Consider the following 23,787-nt stretch of genomic DNA (forward strand, 5'->3'; position numbering starts at 1 on the left):
TGCCTCTCTAAATTGATCTCTGCTTCACCTGTGATTGCTGGCTTTTCTTGCAGGTGACATACTCCTTTCCAGTACTCTATTTCATCAAACACAAGAGCGATAAGGTATCAAAAGTCAAGGAAACGCTTCTGAATTTTGGTGACTGTGGATTAAAAAACATTTGCATTCTAAAAAAAACTGATTTTGTAATGCACAGCCAATCATTGTTTCAACCCTGCAAATGTCACAGAATCTAAATCAGTCTTTCATTTGGCTCCAAACCGGAAATGAGCACAGCCTTGTCAGTTATTCATACTGCTCAATCTGTAGCCTTGCTTTTGATGTTAATGGATTCTTCTTCGCAGGAGGGGAAAAAAGGGAAATTTGCATAGAGCGTTTGTAATAATAATACTTAGTATTCCTTGTGAGTATTCAGATAAATGAATGGACATTTCTGGGAAGGGAAGAAAACATGCCCATGCTGACTTCAAATGCAAGCAAGTCACACACGCAAAAAACAAGCATAAACAAAAATATAAATCTGAAAACAAATTCTCCACACAGCAGACATTATACAGTACAATACAATGCTTTTTTTTTTTTGTGTGTGGGGGGGGGGGGGGGGGGGGGGGGTAGCTTTGATAAAATCACAACACAAGTCCTTTGAAATACAACAACTGTGATATCAAATCTCCAAATAATGTGTGGCCGTTGGTGCCGACCTTAATGAGCCTTTTTAGAAATTCAAATGAGGAACTCCAGGTGCGTTAAAATCAATATCAGTTCCTTTTCATGGGCAGCACAGAATAAGCAGACATGACTAGTAAGCACTGGAGAGAGAGAGAGAATGTAGCACCGGGAGATAAATAAGAGACTAAAAATGTGTCTGTACTTACTATTCAAGGAATATCAGAGAAGTGCTCAATAAGGTGCACTTTAAATTGATATTTTTAATGCTTAAGAATTCTCTATCACCAGTTTAAAATGAAACCACCCCCTTATTCAACAGGCAGTCTGTGTTGATTGTATATGAATGAGAAGTTGTCTATGACCTTCCTGCTTCTGAGGACATGGAGCCCATTTTCATGTAATTGGCTTCTATTCTCTGATACTTAAAGTGAGGTGAAGTATGGCCATTTTGTAGTGGTTGATTATGCTTCCTTGTAATGTGAGCGGGTGTCTTTATTTGGCAGACATCACACTGGAGCACACTGTAACCCAGGTTACTGGTACTCATGCTATTATTAGTATTTTTTATTATCATCATTGTAATTGTTATTGTAATTTATGTGAATGATTTATTTAACTACATTAGAATTATGATATCAGAGCAGCTGCAGTAAATCAGCGGATGAGGCACTCTATCAGGGCGGAAGCGGAAGTAGAAGTGGGTAGTCCTTTTTTTTTTTTTTTTTTAACAACGTACAATATACAATATACAATGGGGTTAGAGAAAAAGAGACAAAACATCAATACAAACAAAGAGAGAAAGAAACATCAAAAGGACAAAGAAAAAACAAAACAAAACAAAAAAACAACAACAAAAAACAAAACAAAACAAACAAACAAACAAAAAAAACATAAAACATAAACCAGAGTACAGATTAGATACATAGAGAGATGCATGATATGCAGTCATCAATTTTTATAATATTTTTCCCAAATGGAGCCAGTTTTTAGAGCCTTCTTGCTTTCAAGTCCATCAATAATTGTGCAGTACTGATTCAGCTCATTAAGGAAGTGATCAAAGCTGGGTTTAGAGTCATTCCATTTTTTCTTATGAATATGAAATTTTCTGAGAAAAAGCAGTAGCTGTACAAAAAAAAAAAAGTCAGTGCTATTTTGACGTGTTTCCGTGGTTTTTCCACCCGCTCTGTTTCGCTGACTGAAAGGGTTGTGTTCAATGGCGTAACATATCAGCATATTATCAACTTTCATGCACTTTATTACACTTTATGACTTTATTGATGAAAGTCAAATCAGACACGTCGCTGATAAACACTAGGATTATGGGTGATGTAGTGCTTTTCCGTGATATGACATCGCAAATAAAACGTGTTTTCTTAAAATAAAGTTGATATTATACGGGACTTGTGGATTTGGCTGAAGCACATGCCATCGTTACACATCCTCATAGCTCGTGGTAAGTCTGCCTTGGATGGTTACAACGTTATGGCTAATAATCAGACCTTTTTCCGGAATATCGATTAAATTTGCACTTCCGGGATCTATGAACCACCACCCACAGCGTGACGTCACGGATCCTCGCTGACTTTCAGTGGACACTTTGTGTGGTGACCACACGGAATTAAAACCATAGATTAAAACAGGTTACGTGCGAGGAGCACGCAATGCGTTATTAGGAAGTCATGCTCATTTCACGGATTTCTATGAGAGCAGGTTAACCGCACGCCTCCCTCCCCAGATTTCCACAGTGACAGTGAAGACAATACTTCCGAGCGGAAGCTACATCAGCGACAGTGGTAGCAGCGTCCATAGCAACAGCCACAGCAACGATAGAAACCTGAAAGAATCTTCGTAATAACTAACCAAGTAAACATCATATACATTAACTGAACGAAGATTTTGGAAATAAAATGCACATTTCCCGCAAGAAATGTTATCAAAACGCATTCGAATGCATAAGCTATCTTAAAATATTGCATTTTCCACTGAGAATAAAAGGAATGTCCGCCATTTATTTTGTTTTCACAGTAAGACCAGCCTGCAGCGCATAGGTCACGTGATCACAACTTTCTGGTTCACAATTACGTGGGAAATATACGAATTATAGTGCAATATTTTTCGTAGGAATTTGTACGAACGTTGAATGAGAACAGCCTGTGGAGCCGGTGTGGTAGGACACCAGCCACCGTTCCACCCTTGCCTCTTTCTCACTCCCCCATACACACACATTGCCGCCACTCCACCTTTGACTGACTTTTGGACTTATGGACTTTGGACTGGTTTTGGATTTATTTTTTCTCTTTTTTTCTCCTTTTTTGGAGCTGGAAGAATACCATGCTATGTGTTGAAGTGTTATTAGAGTGATAAAGATTCTAACCAGGGTTATTGGCTGAATGCTAAATGAATGAGTTGAATTATGCTGATACTTTAAGGTTTCAGAACAACAGTGTTAACAGTGGGTTATGGCCATTTTCTAATTTTTTATTTGTATTGTTATTTGTTTATTTGTTTATTTATTTTTATTTTCCCAATACATTGGTACCATGTCTGCATCACTTTTGTGTCCTGAGTTTCATTGAATTTTGTGCATCAGTTTAATCATTCCCCCTCACCTTAATACTTGGAATCTTCTAGCCCTGATTATTTAATTTTCAATCACAATTCAACCATATGCTACAACACACTACTGCTAACTGCATCCTCCAGTCCCCCGTTTGCTTATAAAAACACGCTGGCTGTCATTAGACCTCCAAGTGCATAGTTAAAGCAGGATTTGTGTCCTTGGTATAATGTGTGCATTCATGGGTAAGATAGCATCTGGGATTTTGGATATTGTAATATCATGTTATGGCATACATGTTGTCTTTTCCTGGTTTTAAAGGCTGCATTATAGTAAAAGGATGCCATTTTCTGAACTTATTAGAGACTGTCCCAGCTGTTCTGTTATTTGTCTCTACCTGCTTGGTCATCATGTCGATATTACTGTTTATCAGAAATCTCTCTCTGTAAATATCTTGCGAATGCTCCAATAGTCATCCCTGTACCAGTGTCATCACAATATCGATACTGCGATATTTGGTCAAAGATCGAAGATTTGGTCAGATTGATGCTTGATTTCATTCATATCACTCAGCCCCAGACTGCAACATGATCCAAACATTTCAATCCTGAGTTTGTGTTCTTTTTCAGCAGAAGAAAAAAAAATGTTTGTAAATCAATGTTCTACAATAGACACATACTACAAACTTGCCAGTATAAACACTTCGATATCCTATTAAAAAACAAAATACAACTTGCCAAACACTAAAACCATAATAACTAATGGCTTCTGTCTTCAAAATCTTCACAGCTCTTAGCTTCTAACCCTTAATCCCTAACTCATATCTGACTCATATCTCAAATCTAAGTCACAATATTTTACCAGGCCCACACCAAGAACCATTTTCACAAAAATAACCAGACTAACATAAACCTGCTGCAGTTTGTGGATTTTATTTCACTATTTTCTTGCTCTTTTCTTGCTCTTGCTTTCTTCTTTTGTTCCTTTAAGCAATGACTCATTTTCTTGTTTTCACTTTTATTTTCTGCCGTGTGCTTTTGTTTGATTTTATTACCTCATTTGTACTTGTTTCGGTGAAGCACTTCATAATGTTTTGTTTGGAAATATAAATTACGTATGACTATGAAAATTGTATAAATGACGTTATAACTACTATTGATGTATTTGAACATGATATACTGAAATGCACATTAATGAATGTCAAATGTAATTTAATTAAGTTAAACATAGTGACAGATAAAAATTCCATTTTCCAAAAATGCTATATCCTATCATTAATATATAGTTTGTTGAATTCAAGTAAAAGGTTCCTGAGGTTGAATTTCATCATACAATGTTCATTTGTTGTCAAAAGCATATCTGTTTTGTAAGCAAAGGTTTTAAGATAACTCTGTGCTATGAACTATATACACCTACACTGCAGTTATCATTCTTTCATTTAATTCCTCATTTAATGCTGTCCTTCCCAAGAAATTTAATCCCTCTTTCTACTTGTATGCAAAACATTTCTTTGCTGTTATTCAGAAACAGCTGCAGCACCTCTGAGTCTCTGTTGCCTCTGTTGGACTGCCACCACATGCTCCTGCAGCTGCTTCCACGTCTGAGTCGTTGCTCCGTTCCTTTCATTTGCAGTCAGGACTCTTAACATGACACAAAAAAAGGGTTGAGAGCACTTCTCACACTGTATGTGGTTTGCCCATCTGACATGGGAGCCTCATCAGTGGTTTAACTAATAAACAAAACAATTTGACATTCAGATGAGAGGGAAGGCACAGTGAAACAGAGAGAATGCAAACCTTTGCTGGAGGTAGAGATTGCAAGCTTCCTCAAGAGCAACATAGCTGATTCCTGTTTGCTGTTTTGAGGAGTCTGGAGATGTAGTGATGTATGGTTCGATGATGGCAGACTCTCCAAAATGACAGATGAGGAGCTGACTGAGACAGTCTCCTGTAGAAGAATCACCGTGGCTGAGGTTCTGGTCACCTGGGTGAGATAGGTCACACTGAGGGCTGGAGTAAATATTTCAATTTCATGCAGCTTCATTGACACTTGTCACAGTGATAAAACTCTGGTCTGAGCAAAGAAAAAAACATGAAAGAATCTGAATAATTATCAGGAGGAGCTCTTTGTCTGTGGGTATGAGGGATCAATACCCTGCTGTGCACTTACCTCTTATGAATAGAGTTTGCCGTTTCGTGCTGAGAACATAAACAGGATCCCAGGGAGCTGCAAGCAGATGAGATGTGGGAGGAATCAAACAGCACACCGTGGCTTTGTTGATGACATCTTGGAGGAGCATTTTTCCATCTTTTTGCACCACGAGAGACTGGCCAACCAGCAAGAAAAATAAGATGACAGGACTCAAACAGTTTGAAATTCTAGTTCTTCAGGTAACTTCGTAGGGTGTGATGGCACCTGTAGGCTTCATTTTGGGACAGGAGTAGTTGGGAAAAAATGTGTAATCAAAAGGACCTCCCATAGTTAAGGGAAGGGGTGCAACTCTCCTGTATGGACTGCAATTTTTTTTTTTTTTTTTTTTAGAGAAACTCATTTATTATTAAGAAAATAACTAGTGGACAATAGGTATATTTATCATCAAATCAATCTAGCAGTCCACCTTTTGTATAGGTCTAAACTGACAATGGAGGTTAGTGGCCATGAAAAACTCTAAAACTCTAAAACAAATGTTCTAGGCTAGTGGCCTTAACATCTACCTCTCAAACACCCACCAAACCTATAATAATGTTAGCCAGCTGTTTTGAAAAATATTATATAATATGAATAAATGTACTGCTATCATATTAACTAACTAGCTAACTTAGCTACATGGTGTTAGCTGGCTATCTATAAAGGCTGATTTGATAGTAGCAGTAGTAGTAGTAGTACTAATCATCATAAAAATATTTGTACAACCTGTGGAAATAAATGTGCTGTGTTGTTATCCACATAGTGTCATGAAAGAGTTCCAGAAGTCAGAAAAGATGTATATAATACTGATCATATTGATACGACATTAGTTAAAAATAATGTATAAAATAGTCTTGATAAGTGGTTACACTACTGACATTTGAAGTGTGCTCAACAATAAATGGTCTTACTTTTTAAGGATTAAATGTTGTTAGATTCTGTAGGAAATGGAAATGTGGGTCCTTTTTGATCCACTTATGCATCTAAGGGTTATCCTCTTACCATGCAGTGTTAACAAAAACTCTAAACAATATCCTGTAAAAGCAAGAATATAAACTAATAAATTTCAAAAGAATAGAGTAATAGTCAACATAAATAACTCCTACCAATCCCTGCAAGAATGGCACTGATGAAATGACAGATGGGACACCTCCACAATCTTTTGGCCTAAATAGTGATAGAAAAATACAGGATTTTCTCATTGGTACATTTCTGTTAAGACATACAGCTAAAATAAATTAGACTGCATACACAAATCAGCACATCCAAATAGGTTACTGTGCAAAAAAATAGGTAACCTTTCAGTGATCTGCATGGTGGAGGATTCTATTCCTCGTCCTGTGGTGACTACATGGGTTGCTCCACTCTTACAAACAACCAAAAGATAGACTTTGGCTGAGGCCACAGCCTGGGGGAGCAGGGACTCCTCAGCAGACACAGGTCTGTGGTCCACAAACAGAATCTGTGTGAAAACACTATCTGCTGCTGACAGCACGACAACAGACAGTGGGAGCCCTGATGGAAAAAAGCAGAACAATACAGAAAGTCACTCAAACAGCCTATACACTTGTTCAGGCCAGTAATATTCAACAAGCGAAGAGGGTTGTTATATTCGCTTTTCAGTCACAGCTTGGGGAAAAAAGTGTCTGCGTGACTTTTGAAAAACTTTTTTTGGCTTCATAAGCACTAATCAGCTGAGTTTATCTTGAGGGAGTCCTAAAAATACCTCATAGCTAACTGAAAAAAGAGCAGGTCAGGATTCAGTGAACTGTGCTCTCATGTCTGTGTGAGTGTGTGTGTGTGTGTGTGTGTGTGTGTGTGTGTGTGTGTGTGTGGGTGGGTGGGGGGGGTGGGGGTATTTAACCACAAAGTCACAATGCAGACACAGCCCTGCATGGTCTTATAAAGACATTAAAGCAAGTGGCTGGCTGTCTCTGTATTGTTTGTCAAGCGTGCTAAAGGTGGTGAGGTGAAGTAAATACAGCTGAGAAAATGTCACCTGTCTGAGATTAGGGATGGATAATGCCAAAATAGGCTAGGGCAGAATAAGTGAGGAAAATCAAAGAGATAATGAGGTAAATACCAGACCTGTGGACTCAGAGGTCAAGCATTTGGTTTTGCAATACATGTGTACATTGTATGGAGCTATTATATGTTTTGCCCTTTCTGTAGCTCTACTGAAAATGTCTCCTTTCTTTGTTTTGTTCTCATTTGTTTTGGAGAGGGTTGTTGAGCAGTCCCAGCTAACTTCACCAGTGTTTCAACTGACATAAACATGAGTAGATAGTGACAACATTCTCATTTTAGGGTGGATTCTTTATTTAACTTAAAAGTCCAGTGTGCCCACTGTCACCAGCTACTATTGTTGATACGGATGGCACTATTAGGAAAAGAGGAAAATGGAATGACTAGGAACACCAACCACATGATGATGATGATTTGGTGAAAGTACAGGGCAGGACCATTACCAATAATAAGTCACATAGTGGGCTTTGTTTTGAAAATGCTGTTCTCTGTATCCTTGTATCTTTGAATGTACACTTTCTATGACACAATAAAGAATTACTAAGAAACTTTATTGTTCAGGATTGGTAATACATTAGCTCACCCAACAGCCTGTCCCAGACAGTCACTAAGGCAGCATCGAGGCCCAGAGATATGTAACGGGTGCAAACACTGACAGCAGAGCAGAGGATTTCATGTGCATTTGGCCACAACATATCAGGTTCCACATCTGCATTGGAAAGAGAAAAACACCACAAGCTTGATATTCCTGCTGGAGATTGAGGCCTGCTGCTCCAATTGTTGTCTCTGTCTCTTTGTCTCTCTCTCTCCCCCTCTCCACCCAACTGGTAGAGGTAGATGACCGCCAGCCCTGTGTCTGGTTCTACCTAACGGTTCTTCCCGTTAAAGGGGAGTTTTACCTTGCCACTGTAGCCAAGAGCATGCTCAGGAGGGAATCTGTTGGGTTTTGTTTTTTTTTTCCTTCTGTAATTTGTAGAGCGTGGTCTTTACCTGCTCTACCTGTAAAGCGTCATGAGATAACTTTGTTGTGATTTGACGCTATATAAATAAAGACTGATTGAGATTGATTGATAGTATGACATGAGAAAGTCCACAGAAGCCTCCAACAACAGGCTGTCAATAAATTTGTGTGGCAGCCCGCTCAATTTTATAGATCTGGTTGAGAGCATCCAGCAGAAAAATCCCTAAATGAGTAAAGAGCCTACCTGGTTTATCCTTTGGTGTTCTGCACAGCAAATACTGCAGAAGATTATGGCTGCCACTCCACCAGACACAAAAGGCAACAGGCAAGCCTACTGAGAAAAGGTTGGAGATTAAAGATAACTTTAACAGGAGCATGACCCTAACGTTTTTCTTTTTACGGACAATTTTAGAAAACAAATTTTTTACCTTCTTGACAGTTATAAAACATTTGTTTTCTAAAATTGTCCGTAAAAAGAAAAACGTTACGGTAATTTATTTAGGACATAATGAACCTACACCACCTAGGAGCATGGCCACTCATTAAAGACTTGTAAATGCATTTGAAAAGACTGAATGAATGCAATGGATACAAAGCAGTGGAACTAATTATCAGAGCTATACCTTGGTGTCTGTCAAGTCTCAAAACACCTCATGTTATTAATTAAAATGTAAGGCATGCAATATAACAGTGGGAGACTCCTGTATTTTTTTTTCTTTCTTTTTTTAGATGGAAAGCTTCTGAAACAGCATTGAACTAAAACTACTCTACCTCCTGTCTAACAGCTCTAACAGTTTCATAAATGTGAAGATAGGATGGTTTGACACATTAAAGACGTTAACTCATCACTAAATCATGGACAAGTGAGCCCAAACTACACCTACAGCTTGTGTGTAAATGTAAGTTACCGCAATTTTATTTTTCTAACCAGAAATATGTCACTATATTTTCACGCTTTCACGTTTACCCTTTCAAATCCCTTGGGATGGATTAACATATCTGATTATCATTTTAAAATGAAAAAAAAAAACAAAACAAAAACAAACAAAAAAAAAACAAACAAACAAACAAAAAAAAAAAAACAGTGAAAGACAAACCAGGTGTCAGTCATAGAGCAGCATGAACCAGTGGTAATAGCTGCTGTCAAATGTGGTATCTTAGCAACAGCCTTGGTAGTCTGTTTAAAACCAGAGTCCTTCTGAGGTGGCATGTGTGGAAATGCTGCCTGCTAAGTATGCTGTCTTACTGGGCAGCAAAACACACGTTCCATCTCTACACCAGTAGGGACCCTGTGAATATCAGCTGCCTGTATATGAGGATCTAAGAGTGTGTTGGAGAGCAAGGTTTTGCGTGGAAGAGCCCAAGGACTGACTTGGAGGGAGTATGGAAAGGATCAGAGGATCAATTTGATGTCAGGATTCACCAGTTCTTCCCAAATAAGTGGAGGCGGGTGAGTGGGAAAAAAGGAACAGTGAGAATGGGGAGACTGGAACTGACATTGGAGATGTGGATGGGCATGTAAGGGCTGTCACTAAGGCTGTGGTAGGTCATAATGGTCAACCTGGAGCTAAGACTGTTGCTGAGATTGGGACTGTGGTATGCCATTAAGGTGCGTGTCAGATGGGTGAGGAAGAAACTAGAGAGGGTTGTCCATTAGTAGTACCTCCAAACGTATTTGGTTGGATGCAATCTGCTCTGAAAATGTGTCAGCATCACTAGAACAGATTCAAGATATTCATGTATTTCACTGTGTTTAATTTGCAAGGCGGGAAGACCAGCCAAGCCTGTTAAACTCATTAGTTCCTCCACCAACAGTTGGTAGCAGAATATGAGAGTGCTGAGGGGAAGCTGAGAGGGGAACAGAAAATGCTGATTTCGCCTGCAGCTAGCAGCAGCAAGAAGCGAGGTTTATAGATAGCAACAGCAGGAGCAGAGCAGGCTGTTTTGATCTGGAGTGAGGTATGGCTTTTTAGGTTCAAGTGGTGTTGTTTTCTTTAGCTCCAAGATCATTTACCTCAAAAAACATTTCCACCTGCAACAGTATTAGAATGCACTGAACAATTTATGCCCACCCAAGGCGATTCTGAATCGTATCACAAATAAAAAGAGCCCACAACTTTTTTTTTTATCACCTGTTCTCTAATAGCAACTTTGAAAAGTGCCACGGTGTTAATAAAAAAATAAAAATAAAAATAAAAATAAAAAAATCTAAGAATTTTACAGCAGGGTAAACACAGTGTGCAAGTGCTGACAACCTGGAGCAGAATATTTATTGCGTTGAGTGGAGTGACAGCTGGAGCAGAAAATAGAAAACCAGCAGAGTAGCAGTTCTGACTGCAATCTCTGAACAGGACTGGTCCCCACATGCAGAATGACTTTTCTAATTGTTGGAGGGTGGGGCAGTATTTGAGGATTTGTTTTCACTGATGCCCTGTGTGGGAACACAGTTTTGTGTTTCTTTGGGCTCTTCATCAAGCTCATACCAGCAGGTAACACACTCAGTCAGCTTTACAAACCTGGTTGAGACTTTCCTTCACTATGGCCCGGAAACAAACCACAAGGCAGCAGAAAGTGCTTGGTGCAATGTCTGAAAAAGATGAGAGGTCAAGTGTCTAGCGGGAAACAACCTCAATCTACAAAGAGTGCAACAGCCTGGCCATTTAGACTGAGAACCCAAAATTGAAATTCATTGAGGGAGCTCAACTCTTGAAGACGACCTTCCCCCCTTGTCTCCAAAATCTACAGGCAACTTTAGAAAGCAATGCTGATGTGTCAATATAACACTGATTCTTGAGAATTTGGATAAATCATGTCCCACTAAGAAAAATGCTATTTCTGCTGGAAATTTACAACATTTTGATGAATAAAAAGAATCAAGGGCATAATCAGGGGGTCCTTTGCACATTTGTAAGGTTCTTTTATAGGTTTATTTTTTAATTTGTATTAATTTAATGATTATATGTTGGCCCATGCCCTACAAAACCAGTTGTCTTCGGATAGGAGATAATCATTTCAACTTGATTAAAACAACAAAAAGTAATAATTTGATTGAATAATATCTTTACTACATGAAAGAGTACATCATAATATGTATTAAAAACTACAAACGATGGGTTTTGAACAATATTTACTATTATTTTGTGGTTGCTCAAAATGTGTCCCAGATATTCGTCACTACCGTCAGATATTTATTTAAAAAATAATAATAAAAAAAACTACAAGGTCAATTACATTCCTGAGGACCCCTTTTCAAACCTTCAGCTGTACTGCATGCTTCAAGACCACTCAGGCCCTCCTAAACCCTCCTATTCTGTTCATTTTGGGCTAACACTCATGAGGTTCCCGGTCACATGTGACCGGTAACATTATATTTGATTATAAATCCACTACGATACATATTATCACCTAATGTTGTGTTAGATCTTTTTATCAACTTCTGTGCTTGTGAAAATGACAAGTTTTGAACTTCTATTTGCTATGTATGTGCTGTAGGCCTAATTTACCTGAGATCATACCATTCGTTTTTTAGGGAAAAAAACATTATATAGATATTATTTTGACTATAACAAATACTCATATGAAACATATTGTAGTATTTATCACAGAGTACTTCATTTCAATGTTTTCCAAGGACACTGTTTTGAAAACATTTCAATTTTCTAAATAGTGGCAAAAAAATAGCATCTTTTGTGTTCCCGTCAGCATTGACCAGTATGATTTAGCTAGTCATCCTCATGACATTTTCACATGGAAGCTGACCGTTCCTCTCAGGTGGGGATGAGGTCCAGGAAAAATTACCATTTTTGGACCGAAAGGTGATCACAACTTCAGCTGGGTCTTCTTCCTGACACCTGACACCTGACAGGTGTCAGGTGTCAGGTGACAGGTGTTGGCAGTTCCTGTTGTAGGTTCCCGTGAGGGTTGCCATGGAAGCCAAAAAGGGGCAAAGTTGTGTGTGTCTGTGTGTGTCTGTGTCCATGTGTGTGTGTGTGTGTGTGTGTGTGTGTGTGTGTGTGTGTGTGTGTGTGTGTGTGTGTGTGTTTGTGTGTGTGTGTGTGTGTGTGTGTGTGTGCCTGCTCAAAGACACCTACATGTTGGGGTGTGGGAAAGAAGTCTGAGAGATACTTTCCCGTGGGGGTTGCCATGGAAGCCAGAAAGGGGTATAAGGTGTGTGTGTGTGTGTGTGTGTGTGTGTGTGTGTGTGTGCCTGCTCAAAGACACCTACATGTTGGGGTGTGGGAAAGAAGTGTGAGAAATACTTTCCCGTGGGAGTTGCCATGGAAGCCAGAAAGGGGTATAAGGTGTGTGTGTGTGTGTGCCTGCTCAAAGACACCTACATGTTGGGGTGTGGGAAAGAAGTTTGAGAGATACTTTCCTGTTCCATGAACAAAGTCATGGAACCTCATGACAAACAGATGAAATTAACTGCATTTTTTGGAGAGAAAACTTGTACACCGGTCAGATTTGACCGCGAACACGACAGGAGGGTTAAATCTCTTCATGTTTTTGGACACTGCCACTGTCACAACCATAAATTGTCAACACCGTCACTTCTGTATAAAAAATATTAAATTAGATTATGAAATAAATGTATACTTTTTAAGAAGTGGTCTGATGCAGGTAGCAACAGGGCGAAAACAAGCTGGCTAATGTGAACAACTCATGCTTATCATGTGAAAGAGCAGGTTTTTGTCACCACCGTCAGACGTCACCACCGTCAGGTTTTCTGTGTGACGGTGATGACTGAAGTCTGAAAAATGCTTATAACAGTCCTCAGGATTGTTTTTTTGTACCAAATAGTTAAATAAAGTTGTTAAGCAAGAAACCATTGACTTGAGTGGTATACATTTTGGAATTGTATGTTTTAATGAGGCGACTGTCACCACTGTCAGATTAGTGTCACCACCGTCAGAGGCAGTTATATTTGTTTTAAATGAATATGCTTACAATATGTTTCTTTGGTGCTGTTGAGTTATTAAAGTATTAGTCTCTTTAATACAAAAATATGTTTTTCAAATAAAAAAAAAAAACATTACGGTGACGGTGTTGACAAAAACAAAGTAGCCTAATAACTGGAAAAACCTATTTTATGAAAAAAATGCAAAATGAGGAGGTTGCACCGGTACATTGCTGAACAGCCAAGACCTTGGCCTATAATGATATACCTTCAGATTTTGTAATTAAACACACTTTTTTTTTTTTTTCAAAATTAAAACCTGTTTTATCCAAATTCCCAAGAATCAGTGATAACAAGAAATATGAAAAAATGCCTTTTTACAATTTTTGGCTTTTTGCACCTAGGCCATTTTCTCCGCTGTCTATGTATTTGCGGTTGCTGGACTTACTAGCAAAGATATTAATGTGGATAAATCCCAGAAAAGAAAAAAATGGCTTATGTTTTTTTTTCAGTAAACACCAATATCACTGGATGTCTAACAGATCCCTTGCTAGGCACTATGGCAGGAATGGAAAGACAAAATCAGCAAAAAGGTAGAGTACGTGTTGCCTGGAACAGGGGTTTGTCATGTTCATGTCCTAAGTTCACCTACATTAAACCAAGGAACTCCATTTGAGGTGATTTTACCCTTGGGGCTCTGATATGAAAAGATATAATAATTTGAATTAAGTATTACATTGTTTAGATGTCATACTTGAGACTAAGAAATAGATTCAAAGGGGTGAGATTAAAACATAAACTTAAAATAATCATTCATATATAAGGTCATACATTCTAATAAGTTAAATGCTACTGAAATAAAATTAAGCTTCATTTTGTTGAGGATCCCCTGGAAGCCTCTCAAGGACCCCTGGGCGTCCCTGGAACCTAGTTTGTAGACAACTGGCCTAAAAACATACCATGGATAATTTGATTCCTTTGATTCCTGAGATCATCCAATCTGCAAATACCAGTTTCTTCCTACAAATGATGGCGCACATCTCATTTGCTTCGAATCGCTACCTATGTATCATCATTTTACACTCTAAGCACTTAACATTCAGTATGCAGAAATATTACAGTAACATCCACATGTGGTTAAAATTAAACTTCAGTTGTTCTCATTGATAACACCATACACTGTCACACTGATGAGGTTTTATCCTGAGTGCTTTATCAGCCACTTTCAATATTGTATTGTAATTTCATTGGTGTGAAACATTTTTTATTTTATAGACTTACAGTAAACATTGCGGGCATCTCACACACTGAAGATAAAAATGTGTTAAACGTACAGCAAGTAAAGCTATCAGTGGAAGCAGCTGACGTTAAATGCTGATGTCATCTTTGAAATCTTGACTGTACCTCATTTCTTTTGTTTTGTCCGTGTCAGTACTAAGGTACTTCCTATACATGGACCTAAACACAGCATCCTGCTCCTCCCACTGGTGACTGCTGATCATGTGGTTGCGCCCAGAACCAAACACTCTGCCACAGCCTGTCTTCTGCAAAACCTCAAATGGACTTTTCAGTGTTGTCCCTGTCAAACAACAGATCAAAGATATTGACGCTTATGTATTGACTACTGCATTCTCAACACAGATGCGTGCTGTTACTCGTGCTTGTATTACCAATAGCGAAATTACCATTATATGAAGACCAATGCCTTTAGGAGCAGAGAGGAAACAATTAATCTATAGTCTTTAAAGAAAAATGTGAGCAAGTGACCACCTACAGAGACACATTCATGCACATACATACACACAGGACTCTTTTTTCAATAATGACCCCTTTTTTACAGAAGCTTCATTGAGTCTGCTGTAACCTGCTTGGTTTGGAAAACTGAATGGGACCAGTGGAAACAGACCGGATGGTATTACTAAGGTGGCTAGAAAGGTCACTGGCATGAACTAGGCCCAGCTAAACCAGGTCTATAGCAAGCATGTGATCAGGAAAGCAAGAGCTATCCCTGGCTGCCCTGGTCACCTGCTACAGACAGCCTTCGAGTTCCTGCCTTCAGGACGTCGTCTTAGAATGACTCACATGAGAACAAAGACATGGAGAAAGTCGTTTGTCCCAGTGAGCATAATCTTACTAAATTTGCACAGAGAATAGTTTATCACAGCATCTTGTCAGAAAACTTACTCCATTTGTGCAAGCAGGAATAAAAAGCAAAGCAAAAAAACAGCACTTTAAAATAGAAGAAACTTGTACTTTGCATTGGTAATTCCTCCCTTTTTATGATGCTCTCTCTGTCTTTTTTTTTTTTTTATTTAAACTTTTTAATGTGTTGTAATGAATCACTGTGTTAATTTATTAGTGTATGTTTTAACCCTGGCTGCAAATTTCCCTTAGGGGACAAATAAAGTTTTAATTGAATTGAATCAATACCCTTATTTCTCTACATGCGTACAGAAACATACGCACGTACACACACACACGAACACACACACACAGGGTTTGTGTTCTAATACTTTTCTAACCTGCTCTCCTAAGACCCAAACCACTACAAATCATCAAAGCAGAGACAACACAACAAGTACATGCACAGCATTACAAAAAGTTGAGGGACATGCAAAGACTGAGTAACAAAACATGCAAGGTGGTGAATGCCAACAAGACTGTAGGAATAAACATTCACCACTAAAAAAGCAAACAAAAACACAATGCATTCAAACACCGAAATGTAATTCTGTCCAATTGCACTATCCATGTTGTTATCGAGACATTTCTTGCTCTCAATAAAACTGTACCTGCTGGGATTTTAGGTGGCTTAATCTTCATTAGCAGTGCAACTGAAGACCATTTCACGTCTGAAACTCCAGGTGGATTCTCTGCCTGAAAAAGACTGGTGTATTTAAATTCCAGTTGTCCAAAAACCAATTTGCTTAACTTTGCAATCTGGCAGCAGTTAATAATAAATATACTGGAGATAGTCACTTTAAACTAACATCCATTAAACATTTAAACCAGCTCATTGATTTAACTAATATTACCTGTTTGTGTGATGCTGCCAGCTCTAAATCTTTCAGCCATGCTTCTAAGGGGAAGCGATAGACTTCGAGCCAAAGTGCACCACCGCCTGATAGGGGATGTGAAAATTATGTGGTTCAGGAGTGTGGAATGCAAAGCCTTGAATTAAAATAAAACACAGAGAAGATCTCAACGGAATGTAAAGACCTTACAACTGATTGATGCAGCTCCGTAATCTCCTCCTTTGGATAGTTCAAATGTCATGCAAATGCTCCTTTGGCTGATATCTTCCTGGTGACATTGAAAGGTTTTTCTTGGCATCACTTTATTTTTTCGATCAGATAAATGCAAAAATGGCAAACAATATGCAATAAAAGTGCATGTGAAATTTTGCAAAATGATTAAAAGAAACTGGAGACACAGGCAACTTTAACAATCTCACTTGAAAAATAATTTGTTCATTTGCGATCAGAGTGGAAATAAACTTTTCTCTGTTACCTCTACCTTTGACAAACAAGAAAATGTAACATTTGCAAAAATACATGTCTCATGCATTTCAAAACACACGGATGACACAACTGGCTTTCATTCTGTATGAAAAGTCTCTACTAACTCAGCTCACCCATCCCTGTAACAATCAAGTTGAGAACATACGAACAATACATACCGTGTCATTAATAACTCTGAGAAGGTGAATGTTTTCAGCGTGATATGCAAAGACTCTTGCAACACCTGCAGTGACAGACAATTGAAGCTGGTCTTAGCATGATGACAGATTTATTTGAAAATATAACATTTCTTTATTTGCTTTGGGGATTCAGTGTCCTGATGACACTTGTAACAGAGGGGATGTCAATATGACAGCATGCAAGGGCCCTGCAAGGAGAAAAAAAAAATTACAGAGCAGGGGGTGGAGGGGTGAGGTTAATATTCTGAGAAAAAAAGCTCAAAAAATCTGTGAAAATGTTCAATTAAAGTTGTAAATTTATAAGAAAAAACTTGAGATTACAGTTCTAAATTTGTGAGGAAAAAAACAACATACTAATGTGATATTGTACTTCAGACACAATCATGCATATGTTCTGTGATAAATTTACTGATAACACTTTACATTAAGAGTACAACAAGTAACGTTAGTTAACGTTAGTTTATGCCGTAATGGTTAATTAACTGTTAGTTAATGATTATTATGGCATTTACTAATGTTAATAATATCTACAATAACCCTTAAATAACATAAATTAATACCTTAGCATGAACAGCATTAGTATATGATTAGTTAGTTAACTGTTACTTAATGTTTATTACCTGTTACTTAATGTTTATTACGGCATTAACATTAATTGTTGTACTCTTATTGTAAAGTGTTACCAATTTACTATTGCAACTCTGGATATCACCATATCAAGATTTCAATGTAAAAATACTTTTTAAACAATTTTAGAATTAGGCTAATTATTTATTATGAGGTTGCCTGCTGCTTGTTAGCTGTCCTACCTTTGTTGGGCATTCACTGAACAGTGGTATGTAGGCTGACACATTTGGCATATTAATACAGATTAGGCAGATGAATGGCAATAGTGAACTACAGTAATAGCAGTAGATGAAACCCTCTGTCTCAGAACACTGGAGTTACAAACTGTGTTTACAGTTTACAGCTAAAACGGAACTCAGTTTGTAATGACCAAACGAAAATTACCCACCCATGTCATCAACAGTGCCGAGCAGATAGGCATTCCCACCAACAGAGCTCATTTGAATGGATGTGATTTCAAGCCTGTCCTCAAGCCACGTGGCGACACAGATGAAAGAGGATGCACAGCTCACTGACAGGCCCTGGGAGTGACCCATACTGATGTATCTGCCATCCTCTGAGCACGCCAGGCAGTTGGTACTCTTGGGAAGCTGAAGTACAAGTGACAACAGTAACAAAAAAGGTTCACTGCTATCCTCAGTGTCCCTATTTCTCTCAAAGCAAATGGTAGCACTTCATTTGGCTAGTTTTCACAGTGAGGTTTTTATATAAGCCCATATTATGTTTCCACCTCGCCTGCACACCTTTTTTTCTTTTCCAGTATCCTATGATAGTTATATATACGCATATATTTTTTTCAACTTACATGGAAATGGATAACGGTCCAATGCAGGTGGCAGCAAAGAATCACTTGCCTATTTACTATATTTCCTCAGACTATGTAACTCTAACCCTTATCTTAGCTTTATCCTAACCCTAACCTTTACACCATTTTAACCCTAAACACAGCCCTATGATTAATCCTATCCCAGACAGTGATTGGATAGTCATTTCATAAAAGTTTAGGTTAGCATAGAGTGATCCAAATCCAGTGTGACCCTGTGACTTATTTTAGAGGGTTAGATAGAAACAACCAAACAACGTCAAAAGTTTTGATATCATGGCAACAGCTATGCTTCATATGTGTACCTGTGTAGCTGCAGACAGCTCCACAACAGGAGGTTTCTTTTTGGTTTCCTCTGCCATCCTAGCAGTTTCTCTCTTTAAGATGGTGTCCCAGGCCATATCAAGCAGTCTGTCCAGGACCTTGTCGATCATACGAAATGGCTGAGGCAGCCGATCCCTGAGTAGTTCAGGGTCAACCAGAAAGCTGTCATCATCCTCCTCACACATGTAATGATCTGAGGGCTCTGGGATGTCCATAGGATCTTTTCTGGTGTGCACAGGCATCCTTTGGAGAAATATGTTACCTACAGATTACAGAAATGAATGTAACATCACAAGAGCTGGCACAACACACCTGATAGCTGAGCTTGATGGGTTGTGATGTTGCTGGAATAGTGTGCACAATGAGGTATTGATGGACCACACACAAACTACATCTGTCTACTCTGCATGCAATATTCACAGGCAGTGTGAACATAGACAAAGGACTTATTCACCTCAGGATACTGAGTAATATGAGAAAAAAAGACAACAATCCACTGGATTATTTTAACTAACAAATAAGTAATTTGTAGCTGATTACATTTTAGGAGCAATAAATAAAAGTTGAGCCTCTCCTAATCCTCATCACTGATACCATTCATAGCCAACACGGAAATATCAAACAGTCACGTCAAGTAAACCTTATACCACAGAAAAAAATCCATTTCATACTTAATTACGAAAAAGTGACTAAACTCAGACGATAAATACATAAAGTATCGAATACTAAGAAACATGCAGCTGGTACTGCCTATGAGTAGCCTGGAGCAGATTAGTAGGATAAATAAGCGAGGGTAACTGTCGCTGCCCTTCGTAGCTTGCTAAAATCAACTCATAGGACGAAGCTGACGGGCTAACCAGTGGCATTAGGTTTGCGGTGCAACACCAGCTAGGTTAGCTAGCTAACACAGGTGAACGTACAGGTGAACTTAGTTGGGCTGACTTCTGGTTCACTACCACACAACACTTGGTCGACATTTTGTAAGTAAAAGCCGTCTGCTTGGCACTCTGTCTTACCTTAAGCCTAAGTTTGTTTTGGTCTCAGTCGGACACGGTGGTGAGTGTTGCGGTGATGCGTCGTCATAGCAACAGCCTCCTCCCCCACTCAGCTCCATTAGCGTAACGGCCGACGCTTGACCCGGAGCCGAGCGACGGCTGAGCTGACCACAGCAACACACCACACATCAGGCGAGACTCATTAATGAACTTCTGCCATGATTATGAATGTTCACATCACCTGAAACACATAATTAGGTTGTGTTTCTCTGTGACTGGCATGTAGCTTTCGTTTAGCAACGGTAGTGTGAGCTTTGAATCAACGAGCCCTTTCCTAAGATATTTCTAACACTGCGGCTAACCCAATGTAGTACTTAGTTTGCCCAAGAAACTAAGTAAAATAGGAGAACCGTCCAGTGAAAACATAACTCCGTCTGCACCGTCAGAGCGAGTTTGGTTTGGTGACATGGCGACAGCAAAAGTTTCTGTCATGTTCGACTGCTTCAATCCAGACCGTGTTCAGAGTTTTTTTTCTGAGTAAAAAAACTGCTCCCAAAAGTGTTTTGATACAATAAAGAAATACGTTAAATGAAATGAAATCAAAATTAAGGGACAGCTGAGAGGAAAACTGTGGTCTTGCGGAAGGTGCACGTTGCTGTGGTAGAGTGTTGTTACAGCGCCCTCTAGTGAAAAATGTATTGACAGTGTGACAACCAATGGCCTGTAGTGTATGACAGTGTTTCCCAACCTTTTTGTCTTGTGTACCCCCTGAGCCTTTTTGTCAGACCATGAGTACCCCCTCACTCATACGTTATACTCATTTGTTATAAGTTATGTTATGTTATGAAATGTTTCAATGCAGGGGTGGAAATCCCATTTCATTATTGGGGGGTGGGGGATAAACAGCAAAATTTCAGAGAGTAATTCTTGGGGGGGGACATGAAAAAATTGCTGTCTGGCACGATTGCACATCTCTCTCTGAACTCTCTTATGCTCCATTGAAATTTGCAGTACAGTGCTGAGCCCTCAGTATGTTCATATGTTTTAAATAATGCTATTAAGAGCAATAATCCTCTAACCAAATTTCTTTACTCACTGTTCTATTTCCACTACAGTCCATCAAAGTAGCTTTACAAGAACTAGAAACTCAAAATAAGCTCTAAAACTAGAGGAAATACCTTGAATAATCTAACTACATCAAACTATTCTTCAAAAAACAGATTTATTGTAGTGTCAACAAAAAACAAAGCAAGATATGGCATCAAATAGTGACATACAGTATATGTTTGAGCTGTACACTGTCCCTTTTAGATCAAATAAGAAAATGAAATGGAACTATGCCACAAAATAATGCAGTTTAAAATGCAAAAAGTAGATATCTATCTAGAGACAAACTCAAAATATCAGTAAAATATGAACTATTTCTGACATTAATATCCTGACAGACTTTTTGAAAGAATAAAAAGCTCAGTATTTGCTCCTCCTGTGGTCTGTCCTCTCTCTCCCTCACTGTCCTGCACTCGCTTCAGCCTGTAAACAATCATTAGCTATTAGCTTAAACAGTGAGCTGAAAGAGGCAGGTTTTGGACCAAGCAGGGAAAAATATCGCATTTCATATTACAGCCTTGTGCTTGGTGAACAAGTGGTGTGATAAATGACTCACTGGCTTTCACTTGAGGAGGTTTTCTTGCTAGTTCTCATCAGGCTGCTGCCTCTCAGGCTGACGGACGGACTGAAAGTTACCGAGCTGCCGCTTTGCGGGCAGCAGGATGCGGACCAAACCACTTTGAGGCATGGGGGAGGTCATAACATTTTAACACTTAAAAACACACTATTTTACATTTATAATTAGCACCGCTTGCATTGTGCTTTCATTGAATATTACTATATTATTCAAAATTTATGGATGGAGGGGTCTTGTCCCCCCCGGGATTTCCGCCTATGTTTCCACGTACCCCCTGCAATGTGCTCGCGTACCCCTAGGGGTACGCGTACCCCCGGTTGGGAAACACTGGTGTATGGAAGGAAGACAGAGCTGCATAGCACTTTACAACTTTCTGTTCACCTGAGGAAAGAAAGAAGACAACATACAACTTGTAATAATGGGGAAAAAAAATTGTGTGCACTTTTTTTACTTTTCATTCCCATCTGTAATGTAGGCCTCATTGCAAGCCAGTCATTTTATTCTTTTATTGTATATATACAGTACAGGCCAAAAGTTTGGACACACCTTCTCATTCAATGCGTTTTCTTTATTTTCATGACTATTTACATTGTAGATTCTAACTGAAGGAATCAAAACTATGAATGAACACATGTGGAGTTATGTACTTAACAAAAAAAGGTGAAATAACTGAAAACATGTTTTATATTCTAGTTTCTTCAAAATAGCCACCCTTTGCTCTGATTACTGCTTTGCACACTCTTGGCATTCTCTCGATGAGCTTCAAGAGGTAGTCACCTGAAATGGTTTTCACTCCACAGGTGTGTCTTATCAGGGTTAATTAGTGGAATTTCTTGCTTTATCAATGGGGTTGGGACCATCAGTTGTGTTGTGCAGAAGTCAGGTTACTACACAGCCGACAGCCCTATTGGACAACTGTTAAAATTCATATTATGGCAAGAACCAATCAGCTAACTATAGAAAAACGAGTGGCCATCATTACTTTAAGAAATGAAGGTCAGTCAGTCCGGAAAATTGCAATGTATATATATATATACATACATATATATACATATATATATATATATACACATATACACATATATATACACACACACACACACACACACATATATATACACACACACACACACACACACACACACACACATATATATGTATACATATACATATATATGTATACATATACATATATATATACACACACACACACACACATATATATACACATATACATATATACATATATATACACATACATATACATACACACATATACATATATATATACACACACACACACACACACACATATATATATATATATATATATATATATTACATTTACTATTATAAAATATATATGTGAATGAATACTCATTTTTCACAGGCTATATTTTAATCAAAAGAGTTAAGAAATGAAGGTCAGTCAGTCCGGAAAATTGCAATGTATATGTGTATATATATATATATACATACATATACATATATATATACACATATATATACATATATATATATATACACTACTCACAAAAAGTAAGGGATATTTGGCTTTCGGGTGAAATTTACGGAAAATGTCAAAAGTTCACGCTACAGTGATATTATATCATGAAAGTAGGGCATTTAAGTAGAAGCATGCACTGGTGATTTCCTCATCTCAAACAATTTATTGAAACAAAAGCCAACAACAGTGGTGGGTATACCACAACAAAAAATGTCAATGTCTCAAAAACTTGTCATGTGCCCTTGAACATCAATTACAGCTTGACAACGACGTCTCATGCTGTTCACAAGTCGACTTATTGTCTGCTGAGGCATGGCATCCCACTCTTCTTGAAGGGTGGCCCTCAGGACATTGAGGTTCTGGGGTACAGAGCTCCGAGCCTCTACACGGCGACACAGCTGATCCCATAGGTTTTCTATGGGATTCAGGTCTGGAGAAAGTGCAGGCAAGTCCATTTGAGGTACCCCAGTCTCCAGCAGCCGTTCCCTAATGATGCGACCTCGATGAGCTGGAGCATTGTCGTCCATGAAGATGAAATTAGGCCTGTGTTGTTCATGCAGGGGCACAATGACTGGATTAATGATGTTATTCAGGTAGTATGGGCTTGTCACTGTACCATTCACAAAGTGTAAGGCAGTTCTGTACTGACTAGACACACCTGCCTACACTGTAACACCACCACCACCAAAGGCTCGTCTGGTGACAACAGTGGCTGATGCATAGGGCTCTCCTTGACATCTCCAACATCGTTGGCGGCCATCATTTCTGCTCAACACGAATCGGCTTTCATCAGAGAACAGCACTGAGGCCCACTGGTCCCTCGTCCAGCGT

The 23,787-nt window shown here is 38.7% G+C and overlaps 2 protein-coding genes across 3 annotated transcripts in view; both read right to left on the reverse strand.

The window, feature by feature from the left end:
- Positions 1-4,426: 4,426 nt before the first annotated feature.
- wdr93 (WD repeat domain 93) lies at positions 4,427-21,477 on the reverse strand. 2 transcript variants are annotated; one of them, XM_030077917.1, is made up of 17 exons: positions 21,429-21,477; positions 19,787-19,924; positions 18,752-19,013; positions 18,012-18,213; positions 16,976-17,040; positions 16,521-16,599; positions 16,332-16,417; positions 16,089-16,173; positions 14,701-14,875; positions 10,916-10,986; positions 8,644-8,730; positions 8,022-8,147; positions 6,712-6,928; positions 6,520-6,580; positions 5,396-5,552; positions 5,023-5,209; positions 4,427-4,866 (listed from the first exon to the last, which is right to left on the reverse strand). In XM_030077917.1, exons 1-17 carry the CDS (start codon positions 21,464-21,466, stop codon positions 4,743-4,745), a joined length of 2,160 nt encoding a protein of 719 aa, XP_029933777.1. In that variant the 5' UTR covers positions 21,467-21,477; the 3' UTR covers positions 4,427-4,742. The 2 variants fall into 2 exon arrangements, with proteins under 2 accessions (XP_029933777.1, XP_029933768.1); XM_030077908.1 differs by having other exon boundaries at positions 8,644-8,733.
- The window catches only part of LOC115377865 (RNA polymerase II elongation factor ELL2-like), a 46,764-nt gene continuing 41,912 nt past the window's right edge, over positions 18,936-23,787 (reverse strand). Inside the window, exon 13 of the transcript XR_003930072.1 lies at positions 18,936-18,946. The gene's annotated coding sequence lies outside the window, so the exon portion shown is untranslated. The remainder of the gene's footprint in view (positions 18,947-23,787) is intronic.

Source organism: Myripristis murdjan, chromosome 3 (genome assembly GCF_902150065.1).
Source record: "Myripristis murdjan chromosome 3, fMyrMur1.1, whole genome shotgun sequence".
Lineage (NCBI taxonomy): Eukaryota > Metazoa > Chordata > Actinopteri > Holocentriformes > Holocentridae > Myripristis > Myripristis murdjan.

Bases quoted from the DNA above. Each gene is read 5' to 3' on its own strand.
- wdr93 (XM_030077908.1), bottom strand. From the start codon at position 21,466: ATGAGAACTAGCAAGAAAACCTCCTCAAGTGAAAGCCA. The intron at 19,925-21,428 runs GTGAGTCATTTA...TGGTCAGCTCAG, and splicing joins ACCTCCTCAAGTGAAAGCCA to CCGTCGCTCGGCTCCGGGTC. The intron at 16,174-16,331 runs GTAATATTAGTT...AGTCTTTTTCAG, and splicing joins TGGCAGCATCACACAAACAG to GCAGAGAATCCACCTGGAGT.